This window comes from Hylaeus volcanicus, chromosome 5 (assembly GCF_026283585.1).
Source record: "Hylaeus volcanicus isolate JK05 chromosome 5, UHH_iyHylVolc1.0_haploid, whole genome shotgun sequence".
In the NCBI taxonomy this organism is placed as follows: domain Eukaryota; kingdom Metazoa; phylum Arthropoda; class Insecta; order Hymenoptera; family Colletidae; genus Hylaeus; species Hylaeus volcanicus.
The window spans coordinates 18,756,265-18,769,084 of NC_071980.1; the positions used below are offsets into that span (position 1 = coordinate 18,756,265).

Genomic DNA, 12,820 nt, shown 5'->3' on the forward strand with positions numbered 1-12,820 from the left:
AGCTTCGTTTACATTTCTCTCCCGTTTCGTAAACGATGACTTTGATACGGTTTACACGCGCGACGCCACGGCTGAGCTCTGTACCTTGCCGCGTCAACGCTCGTTCGCCGACATCCGCCATGACTGCTTTGCACGCGGGACCAGGGAGAATTTTCTCTGCTAGAAATAGGCGGGCAATGTTTAGGAACATAATCGATCATCGTCTAGGGAGGGCAAAGATTATTGTCCCTCCCTTAGGTATATTTTACTACGAGATTTTGAGCTTGAAATACGATCGCTGATAACAGGACGGTTTTTTTTTTAAATTACGGACTACAACAGACCCTTTAATTAAAATTATGTAACTCATGCAATCTGGGTATAATAGTGGGGTATTTTGAAGTAATACGTTGTTACATTATAGTTACATGAAATTGTTAACTCTTACTTCGTGAACCAGGATCATTCGTGTCTGAGCGAACTCGAGAAGTAGAGGTACTTCATATACCGATTGGGAAAGAACACCTTGGCTACACTCATTCTAAAGTAAATTGGGAAGGTCTGTAGAGTATATATGAATTTTTCCAGATTTTTAAAAGGGCTTTTACATTATGAAAAATGTATCAGAAATGAATGACCCTGGTTTACGGGCTGGGGGTTAAGTGAGACGGTTTCCTGTGTAATTTTATCAAAGCTTTAAGTTCCTAAAAATTATTTTTCCTGATAGAATAGTGTATGAATAAGTGTCTTCGTCAAATAAAACTAGAGAACCTTAAGAAACTGTGCTCGATAGAGGATCGAAAGTGACTAACAGTCCACGTAACACTTACAATGAACTCTCGTTTAGTACCGGTCGATGCTAGAAGTCTGACAGTTTGAATTTTTCTGAACTCTGCAAGTCTACAACGATAATGAGACTGAGTCTGGACAAAATGGACCCAGGTGGCCGATGGAAGCAATAAAAGTAAGATGGCTGACGGAGAGTTATTATGCCGCGAAAGAAATTGTAGTCTGCAGAAAAATTGCACCGCGAAAAGATTACAAAATTTTTCCCATGTCACGGGAAGACCTGCAGCGTGTTCAACGGACTACACCCTGACTGGATATGAAAACGTTTTGTCATCTATTATAATATTCTTCGCGGAAATTGAGATACCGTCAGTTTGAATCTATTTCTTCGTGAGCTAGATGACTGCGATAATTTAAGAGACCTTTACCGAATTCAACAGATTACTTCCTGGCTGAATATGAAAAGTTTCGACATTTGTCAAGACACTCTAAACAGGAAATGAGATTCCGTCGGCTAGATTCTATTTATGTTCTAAGTCATGAAAAATATATCGATTCACCACGAATCTCGTAAAATATGGCTCCCTTTTCGTATCTTCGAAAGGAACGTAGACATTCTGTATCGTGTTAGAAGAATCACTTTGTGTGGAAACGAAGATAAGCAAACACGTAGGCATGAGATTGATAAGGATTCGTGATGAGGGGGCGTGAGAAAATAGTGGAAGAATTAATAAATAGAGTAGAAAAGGGCAAAAATTATTAGACAAAAATAAGATATAAAATTTTGATTTGTCATTACGAATATGTTTATAAATGTCTACAGATTCATATAAACTAAATATCCTTACTTATCAGCACACTATTATACTATTGAATACACTGTTTGCACATTTTAAAGCAAATGGCTCCAAATGAAAAGGGTTGACTGACACCGGGTACGTATATGTGACAAAAATCGAAGTCTTCGGACTGGTTCGACGCGATGTCGATATTTGTCCGTCGTATCGAAGAGTCGCACCCCATTGTCCGTTCCCCCAACTCCTCGTTTTCATTCGACATTTCTTGCACGAAGTCCAGAACCGATCGGAAAGCCCCATTCGAAGGCACAGAAACTTTGCCTCACTTCACCGTTGCGATGTTCCACAGTCCGCTAAGCTCCGATAACACGCGGTGAAGTTACAAACCTGGTCCCGTCTAAGGATGTTCAACTCAGAATCGATTTTTTCAGCAAGAATCGACGAACGACTGGTCCATCACAGCTTTGGATCTCGTTTTTCTTTCGTTCTTTCAGAGGTTCTTCAAGAACTTTCATTCTGGTTCTTGTACCATAAACTAGGTACATCTCATCATTCCTGAAGAGGACCTGAGAACTTCAGTTGGAACGTTGAATGAATAAATATTCATAAAAAGGACAAAGTTTGCACAGATACTCAATTGAATTTGCTCTTGGTGTCCAATAAGAAATTACAAGACAAAGTACAGCGAGATGTTTTAATCCCCATCACTTGTTGTGGCTGCTCAACTTGCACCACTGGACCAGAGGTGCATAGTCCTGATTGCAATGACTTGACACCCAAATAAATGAAGTAACTAACTTAACTTGACCACCAGACAGTGAAGATGAAGGTGTCCAGCTTGATATCAAGCAAACGCAAAGCAATGTGAAGCAAGGATTAAATAAATCTAAAGAATGAACAAATACAAGACTGGTACACTAGGTGTTATAGTCACGACTTCGCATCCTTATTAATAAAACTTACTCGCTCGCTAACTTACTTACTCTTTTCTTATCGATTATCTCGTTTGGAGCAAAAGCTCCATCATTTTGGTGTGAAAAAATACAATTTGAGACCACCATTGCGGGGGAAGCAGGCGGAAAGGTCATCGAAGAGTCTGAGTAAAACCGTATGGCCCTGGTGGGGCATCGAAACAAGAGGCTCTTTCATTTCGTTGGCACCAGAAATGCCGACGGATCGGCGACAAAAACCCTCGAGTCGAGAGATGCCGAAAGAACGCTTATCGCTGGTGCTATGGAAACATTCCTGGAGGCTGCAGTCAGAGTTGGAGCAAGATTTTACTCGAATAATATGCAGGACGTCCCACGATACGTCGGAAATACTGCTAGAAATTATTCAAAACAGGAAAACCACGAAGAAAGTTCATGTAAACATCTGCTTGACCTTGTTTACGCGACATGGCGAGTTTGATCGTTCAGTGACTCATTATTTTCATGCATGCTGAAAATGTTTACCTATTGCAATTTAACCATAGAGGTAGCTAGATAATCGTCTAGCCATTGCTCTGGCTATCCTTTCGATGCTTTCTGGTGTCACTCGAGTTTGTTTACGATTTCCGATGGCGTTTCCACCATTTAGAACCACAATGCATCGCTAAAAGAAGGACAATGGCGACGTCCACGCACCGTGAACGAGTTTTACCTCGATATCGGTACTATCAACGTAGCGGTACGCGTTTTACGCGTGACCTCGCGTATGCACGCCGAGCGTCATCCAGAAGGAAAAAGTCCACGGCGCCGCAACCTCGCCATCGGTGGAGACGCACGACGCCTGAGAATCAGGAATTCCAAGGTCGACGAAAGGCGGGGACGGTAGCGTCCAGGGAAAGCTGCGGAACGAAACGATCGAGTAGCCAGAAGTTATCGCAGTGATTCTTTACCTTTTTCAATTAACGACGCCATTTATACACGAATTTTTAGTCTTTTTTGAGGTCGACACTGTGATTAGGAGGGATCTTAATCTTTGGTAATTGTCATGATAGGAATTCGATAATGCATCGCTTACAGAGGGTAGATTGAGGGAAGGAGGAAATTTAGAGCAAGAGGTGCATCAGTTTGAATATAGAAGAAGAGAATTTATGTCGAAAAGGACCATTGCTTTAAATATAGACTCCGAACATAAAAAAAGAAGTTCCAAAGGGAGCGCGTCAGGGCAAATATACATTTTTCAAGGAACAGACACGAATGTATTCCTGTCTAGGACTCGAAATCAGGACCAAAGAAACTACAATAACGATACACTTCCCAAAAAACCAATATATAAATACCCAAAATATTATGTAGGATAAACCAAATTGCATTCAACGAAGGATTAACGAGTCGTTCGAGAGATACCGATGCCTTTCGGACTCTGCGCGTCGCGATGCTCTATGGGACGAGAGTAGGAGCCAATGGAGGTGCACCAGGTCGGACCGGTTCAGTGCGCAGACGTTCAGATGCGTGTAACCTATTGCAGAGAAGAAACAAAGCGACGGTTTAGCACGGGATTAATTCTTCGTCTCGATGTATGAAAGCCACAGGATTCAGGAATTAGTATCCTCTCCAACTATTACATAGGACAGATAGACGTTAATATCATTGGACGTTAATGTCGTAGCCGACCAGAATAGCTATTCAAATAGATCAATGCATTCGGATCCCTTTGATGGGGATGCCTAATGAGAAGATTCGCAGCGTAATTATGCGGTGACTCGTAGGCTGTCGTAAAGTTGAATTGGAGCTATGGTTTCTGTACCAAGGATCGACCAGGACTCTTAATTGGAAACGCTGCAACGTGGCCGCAAATTATACAAGTGATTAACATTCCCTGGACGGTTCGCCAGTTTTTCACGGCGCGTTACGTGATCTTACTTCTATTAGCTGCACGGAGCCAGACGAGTGAAACGACTAAATAAATAAACAGAATTTGAGTCGAGCATTCGAAGGAGCGTCTTTATAGTCGAGCATTCCACGAACGGAGAAGCCTCCTCTCGCATCTCGAGAGTCTCTCGAAAGTTCAACCCAAACAGCTCCACGTAGTGGATAAACGGAAACGCTCTTCGTGTCGACAATTAGCCGCCGCTGCGACTGGTTCGATGCACCCGACGTATGTGTTTCTTATCTAGCGCGTATCTCGGAGAAGAAGCGTCATGGCTCGTGGCCGATGGCTTCGAGCGATCGAACGTCGTCCGATATTTGTTCTCGACGATGCGTGTCGGGCTTGGCTGGACTATGGATAACGCGAGGGCGAGACGAGACGACTGGACTAGCTATGGAACAAAGGCTGGCGCCGATAACGCACGTGCTAGACCAGTAACGGTAAGAAAGTCGAACACGGGCGAGAGAGGTATTGCTGGTCCGCGCCACGGTATCGGCCAGGGACTATCGAGGCCCGATGTTGCGCGGTTGCCGGCTCTAGCGTTGGGCCTGACGGCGTTGCGAGATCGGGAGGCGGTGTTGTCGGATCTGGAACGGTTGGAGAGGCAAGAGTGCCCAGGTAGAGCGGGGGCGAGCGGGAGAAGGTGTGCAAGAAGGGGCCAGGAGACGGAGAGGAGGATCAGGCCCCGTATTCGAGCGTTGAACGTGTAGTAGAAAAGAACCTGGCGAGATTCGAGGGAGAAGCGTGCTGCCAGGACGTGGAGAAGGGGTCGAAGCTCTCGGTCACCGGCACGACCGTAGGACGTAACCGCGGCTTGGCGGTGTTGCCGCTTCCTAGTAATTCCAGGCAGCCGCTTTCGGGGCCCGTAGTTCGAGCACGAGCTGTTGCCTCTGTCTGATCCACGATTTTCGTTCTCCGGTTCGGGGACCATCTGTTCGCCCTCCGGGCCTTTGAATCTTTAATGGTTCGCGTGACTGGCCGCTGCGGCCACGGGAGGCTGCCCTCTCGGCACGACCGAGCCTTTTTCTCCGAGGTTTCAACCTTGCTCGCGTGTCCCGGACGAACGAGTATCCTACGTCGATAAACACGTCGGAGATTATCGTCGATGGTCTTGGAAAATGGAAAACGGATGTCGATTAAATAGATTATATAGTAGGGAGTCTTACTCAGAAACGTCTGTATACCAAGTTCTATTCGAATCCAGTCACTTGTCGCATTTCCTGCTGCCATATCGGATCCGATATTTTCAAATTTCCAAATTTGAAGTTTATACTTAGATTTAGTGCTCCCTAAAACCCCTGTATACTAAGTTTCATCCAAATCCAGTCACTTTTCACATTTTTGTCCACCATAATGGATCCGCCACTTTGAAATTTCAAATTTCGATTTCAGATTTGGAATCAGCGACCTCGGAAACATCTGTATACCTAGTTTCATCCAAATCTAATCACTTTTCTCATTTTGGTCCGCCATATTGGATCCGCCATATTGGATCCGCTACTTTGAAATTTCAAATTTCGATTTCAGATTTGGAATCAGCGACCTCGGAAACTTCTGTATACCTAGTTTCATCCAAATCTAATCACTTTTCTCATTTTGGTCCGCCATATCGGATCCGCCATTTTAAAATTTCAAAATTCTGAGCACAGGGATCGCCGTCGCTATTCGCACTCTTTCTGTTGTCGAGGTCGGAAATCGTAGGGTAACGGAATGGACGCGAACTGCGGTGAACGGTTCGAATCGAGGTGCAATTATCGGTGGCCGCAATTATTTCGACAATTCCGTCCAGCTTATCCCACTGGCCGTTTCCACGGGCCGCAGGACGGAAGGTTCGTTAACGGGCCGCGAACGGGAATCGTTACCGTTTAATTAAGCGCATTTTCGATGCGTTCCGCGGCAGGAGAGCTCCGTTCGCCGGCTGCCGATTGGCGTTCGGTCGATTTTTTTGAAATACCCAATCGAATAGTTTCCCCTCCGCTGCGCTCGCCTTCCAGTCGAGTCTCCGTCGGTCCTCTTGTCCTCGAGAACCCAGCTTCGATTTCATTTCGTAACTCCTTCCAGCTCGGTCCTTTTCGCTCCTTGGCGCGCGTCTTTCGTTCATAATGCGCGGGGGTGAGCGAGCGTCGATTTTCACGCGCGCCATATGTCCCAGTGGCGCGCCCCACCGGGGACACGAGGGGCCAATTGCACCCTCACCTGCTGCAGATACCCATTTTCTCGCTATTGAAACGAGAAAGTTCTCGTCGGGGAAGCGTAAAAATAAACTAATCTTGTCGGTCTCGAGTCGGCGATCCCCGACATCGTTATCTAGAGTTTCACCGGTGGAGATGGAAGGAAAATTCACTTGGTTTTTCATGTAGGATCTTTTTAACATTTTTATACTTCTTTATTTCTTCGATAACCATTTACATTTTCAGTAGACGAGTCGTTCCATGGAATATCGTACACTAAATTGGAGCAGATCTCAGATTTGATGCGAATTTGAGTATGTTTCACTGTTTGGTGATACTTAAACGTATCTTAAGGAATTTTCCTTTTATTTCATAAAACATTATCGAATAAGAAATGCGTTGTAAGACCGACCAAAAGAAATCAAAGAAATCGCAAATTTAACACTAAAACTACTTGAACTGAGGTCAACGCAAACCTATTCCTACCAAGAGGATTAAAGTAATCTATCAATCAAATTAACCCTCTATTAAACTCACGAGCGACTTTACAAAGAAGTTTAAGACCGCCTCGGTAGTTTCAGTGTCAACCAGTGTTCGTCTACATTCATTTCTTGTCGCGCCACTGGCGCACCTTTCGCCGAGACTGCATTCGGAGCTCTTACCGGGATGAGGATGTTTATTCCTAGGAAAATAGAGAATTCCTCCCCCTTCGAGGAGCAGATGGTCGAAAGTTCGAGTCAGGTAGCGGAGGGGGTGAGTGGAGTGGAAAGGCGCGTTCACGGAGGAGCGGACACCTGCTGCACCTAGGTGTTCCTCAACCGCTGAGGAACCACCGCTCGGTTCCCTTGTCCCTTGCGACGATCGCGAGCCGACCTTTCGATTTTCCGAATTCCAGATCGCGTTGAGCATCGTTGGAGAACGGACCTGGACGAAAGTCTGGGCGAGACGCTTCGCGGTCGTGTTCCTCGCGCTCGTCGAGGCTGAAAAAATTGCGCGGGGGTCGGTGGAGGGAGATTTAACCGGTAAAAAAGCTCGACGACGCGACAGACGGTCGCACGAAGGTTTCGGGAGTCCCATGGGCCTAGCCCGCGGCGGCAAGAACCACCTGCCGCAAGAGGTCGGTGGGGGCAAGCTGTTCTCGCGCGTCCTACCTCTTCCAACCATCGTCTCTTCCCTTCGATGGATCTCACCCTCTTTCTCGATCCTGTCTTCATCATTCCCTACCGTTTCCCTCGCTCGTCTGGTCTTTGTCCCTCTGTTGAACGTGCTTCGAGCTCGTCTTCCGTCCAGGCTACGCCACCTTCGCTGCCATTGCCACCATCCTCGTACCTCGCGGCTTCAGTCCGACGACCGGTTGTATACAGGGTGGTGAAAAATAGGGCCCGAGGGGCCTGCGAGACCCATAAGTAAGTGGAGTATTAAATTTGAATTAGAAGAAGGGAATAGGTCAGTCTTAAACAATTGTAGGGGTGAGCTTAGGTAGTTGAAAAGAGGACTAGGAAGTAGTTAACTTAATGACTGGTGTAGTAAATAAAAATTGGAGGAGGGGAATAGGTCAGGCTTGAACGATTGTAGAGGTACGCTTAGGTAGTTGGAAAGAAGACTACGAAGTAGCATACTTGATAATTGGTGTAATAAATAAAAATTCGGGGAGGGGAATAGGTCAGGCTTGAACAATTGTAGAAGTACGCTTAGGTAGTTGGAAAGAAGACTACGAAGAAGCATATTTGACAATTGGTGTAATAAATAAAAATTGGGGGAGGGGAGTAGGTCAGTGTTAAACTATTATGGAGATATGCATAGGTACTCGGAAAGGAGGTTACAAAGAACGAATGCATACATGTTGTATTAATCAATAATGAATTCTTGAACAAGTTAAAGACGAGAAGTGTTCGTTACGCAAGAGCCCGAGCCAAGAACATCATCCTACTTTTAACAATCTATAATGTATTCTGATGTGGAAGAAACCAGAAATAAGTCAATAATAATGAAATAGCCCATTTGTATTCGTCCTACAAGTCACGGTTGGGACAATAAGAGATTTTATATTTCTTTCCTACTCCTCCACAACTTTCACGAACCCATAACGCACATTTTATACGGCTGGATCATGCTTTCTGTACATGCTCCATTGCAGAGGGAAGCAAAACCAGCCTTTTTTATTGAGAGAAATGATGTCGGTTTACGATGATACCGGTACGATTTAAAAAAGCTCGCCACTGTACGATTCAGGTATCAGGATATCTTTTAAGAAGTAAATGTAAAATATTCCGCAACGGGACTACTTTTTTAAGAACGTGAACGTATAGAATAAAACTGCATTGTTGCGTTTCCATAGGATATTCTATGGGTCGAGATGAGAAAAAACCGATACCACTCAGGGTTGCTTCTAGTTTATTAGATATGGAAAGTTAACAACGTTTCGGTCCTACTTTAAAGGAACCTTTGTCGAGCAACAAACTTTGTTTCTTTGTAAACTTGTGAAAGCACTTTTCCCAGAAACTGGGCTTTTTAGGAACCTAGTTTTTTTTACACAAAGAATTAAATTCCATTAAATTCGAACCAAAACGTTGTACTCGTTTCATATATAGTAAAGCAAGAAAGACAAATTTCCCATTTAGTGATTATATAATTCAATTACGTATTACAATTACAATGATCAATTTAACCCATAATTACACAATTTCATGTATTCAGCCAGATTGCGTATTCTGTAATAGTTAAATTGAGGAGGTATTGCATTGGCAATTTTCACCTGATCAAACCTATGTATTCGCGGAAGCTCCAAAAAAGATATTGCGTTCAGCATCGGGTGAAGTGCTTAGCAAAATGTAAAAAGAACGATAAACGAAACAGAGACAAAACGTATAGAAAGACAAAAATATACAACGAACGTGATAATAGCCAGGGAAAAGCTAACAGCGATTACAGAGCTTCCAAACGAGACCAAGAAACCATTGAAAATATCTAAACCGTTCGATGCTCTGTTAACACGCATTCCATTCATGGCATTGCGTTTATCAGTATTGAGCTGCGATTATTCCGTTAATAACATGTGATTACTTTTCTACTAATCGCCCACAATCATCAGATCAATCGGTAATTATAAACTACAAGGTGAAGACTATTGGCCCGACTTCAGAGTTAATCGTGTCAGATTATTCATTAATTTTTGAAAATGTACGCTAACTGCGTACTATTGAACATATGCGCGACATGAAATGTTAGCATTATTGTATTATTTCAGAAAAGGTTTAAAGTTTTTGTATTATCGCGGTAATCAATCTGATTTTACACAGATTACTGCAACTTTTACACCTTGTCCAGCCTTGGACACAATCAGATTTTGTTATACATTCGTTACTTTCCTTCCAACTGGCACACATTTTTCTTATTCTATTTTATATATCCTTAATATAATTTATAAAATACTGTCTTTATAAAATACATTCAGCATACGCCATAAACAAATGCATTAAATCCACAGTCCACCGATTGTCCAATAATCGTTAACCATGGCATTGAATGCAATCGTAACTATCATCGTCGTAAAAAGATTCCAATCGTGGCCATCGAGAATGTCGTCAGGTGTCGTGAAAGTGTAAATCGAAGAATTAACCTTGCTTGAGTTTGAATCGATCCACTGATTTGGTCATGGAGATGACACAGCTCGCGTGTAAACACGTAGGCTTATCATATCGGGTTCTTATTTCGTCGCCTTCGAAAGGTGTTTTTAAAAGCGTGGCTCCTTTCACTCGCGTCATTTCACACTCTCTCGCATCCCCAATACGAATTTAGCAAATATTAACACTTTATCGACCAGTAGCCTATTAACACTAGGTTTTCGGAGCACAGTCATTTTGATCCATTTCACTTTCTATTAAACAGATAAGTTAGCGAATTAGATAACCCATAAGAGTTACTGCTCAAAAATGAATCACTGTAGTCAGAAGCATAACGCGGGTTACATACATTTTAAATAGTATTTTGGAATCGGTATTTTTAATTAACTGGACAATTGAGTAGACTATTAACACTAGTTTTTTCGGAGCACAGTCATTTTGATCCATTTTAAAGTCCAGTCATTTTAAATAGTATTTTGTAATCGGTATTGTTAAATAACTAAATTGACCACACGAAACATTACCGGTCAGTAAAGTGTTAAATGCCCCAAACCAGGATCAATCGCTACATTTTTAACACCCTGTATACTCCGTACGCGGTGCTACACGCTGATGGTGGGAGAGCGGGCCGTGGGGAGCGGGACAAGCCGAACGGTGGGGGGTAGCGCCGATGCAACGCGACCCCAAGCTCAGTCGTCGCGCGACCCTCGTGGAGTACGTTCGTGTCGACGGTTCGTGGTTGGTGAAATTTTTTAACGCTCCGTTCCGTTACATCTGTTCAAAGTGTTTTCGACTCCGAACGTATCCACCGAGTCTACCATCGTACGCGACGATACCTCGTGCATCGCGCACCGAAATTTTACTCTTTTTCCTTGCTTTCCATTCTCGCAACGGAGCAAAAGTGTAAACCAAGGGAACAACTTCTAACATCCTGTGGCATGCAGAAGTCGAGAGTCCTCTGAAAAAGGTGTGCGGAAACTGTAGACGTGCGAGTGTTCGCGCAACAGCCACCGGAACAAAGGAGTTGGCTTGTAGCGCGTTGCAACGTGGCGTTTTGAAATCGCGCGCAAAACGGTTCCTTGTGCCTTTATCTGGTGTTCCTTGGATGAGAATCAGCGCGCGAGTCGGGTGGTTGAGAAATCGACGGATGGCACCGTGAGAGAGACATGAGGGACACTCGCTCCAATCGGTGAATCGTGAAACGACTCGCGTGTGTTGGAGTTACGCGGAAATCTCGGTAATCCAAGCCGCGACCGTTGGCTCGACGACGAAACACAGTCGATTCGCGAACGGAATCGCGAACCTGATGAAGCTTACGATTAGTGTTACGATAAGTTTGACGACGAGTGAGAGAAATCGCGAGGGAAGGTGTGACAGTGTCGTAAGCACAGGCAAACGAACATCGAACGATGCGGCCAGTGGTTACGACGACGGTGCGTTCGCGAGGAGCGTGATCGACGATCGAAACTCGCGCAGCAGCGTCGTCGATACACGGTGAAAGTCCCTGCGACGCGGAACTCTCTGTCCCCTGTGCAACGAGCCAGCAACCGTGATTCGCGCCACCACGTTGTACCGTTCGTGGAAATCGTTTTGCCGATAAAATGGATAGGATCTGGATAACCCGACCGCCGACGATGGCGATTATCGTCGTTCTGTTGGTGTTCCTGCGTACCGGTGAGTATTCCCCGAACGATCGTTCTTCTACCTGGCCCGATCGAGATACCGGAACTCTGATTCTACGTGTTCTCGTCGCGAAAGATATACCCATCCGGTGGGCTAGGTTTCGTATTCCGGGAACGCCGTAAGACGCAACGCAGATTCTTTGCGACGCACAGCGTCGGTATGTTACAGTCGAGGTGACTCGAGCGCAACGCGTCCTTTTAACAAACTCGTTCTGGGCCGCGGCGAGGCCAAGAGGCCTCCTTTCCCTCGACCAATGGTGTAACCGCTCACGATTTCAACTCGCGGCTGTAGTATACTGTGCATAACCTGGTTGATTTTAGTGGTTTTCCTCTTCCAGGATGTATTCTAATTTAAGACGTTAAAATGACAACTTTTAGAGAGGAAAATTTACAGGTGTATTTATTCGGCGTAGAAATTAATTCCGTGCCTATACATTCTATCATTTATGCATATCTTTTGTTTAAGGAGAAATATTTAGTCGTGATTTGGTTACGTTAAAGTACCTTCTTAATTCTCAATCGATATTCATACAATTTTATTTATTACTCTTCTTCTAACGGATTGCAAGTGTACTTGATTATTCTAATAATTGTAGGAGAATAGGAATTATCAATATTTTATGGTTATTAAAATTCATGTAGATGCATTATAGTGACCATTAGATTAACTTTACGTTTTGTGTATAGATAGGTAGATTAAATTATAATAGGGATCAGAGTGAAAGTTTAGGAGGTTGGTACTTTAATGTACGAAAATGGCGAGTAAACATATGTATCTATTTACAGTGGAGTTATAAATGATTGAGTATAAAGGTAAAGAATTAATTTCTACAAGTACATTTGAACTATTGTTGTCAGAATTAATTTTAATGATGAATTCTTTCCCCTGCAAGAAGACCAAATTCGTCTCATATTTTTCACAT

The 12,820-nt window shown here is 44.0% G+C and overlaps 1 protein-coding gene across 2 annotated transcripts in view; it reads left to right on the forward strand.

Moving 5' to 3' along the window:
- The window catches only part of LOC128876081 (hemicentin-1), an 87,065-nt gene that overhangs the window by 52,420 nt on the left and 21,825 nt on the right, over positions 1 to 12,820 (forward strand). The window contains exon 1 of one of the 2 annotated variants that reach the window (XM_054122158.1): positions 10,921 to 11,889. The exons of the other annotated variant lie outside the window; for it this stretch is intronic. Within the exon in view, the coding sequence (XP_053978133.1) occupies positions 11,817 to 11,889 (73 nt within the window). The 5' untranslated portion in view covers positions 10,921 to 11,816. Of the gene's footprint in view, positions 1 to 10,920; positions 11,890 to 12,820 lie in introns of those variants that run through there. 2 annotated transcript variants of the gene reach the window in all.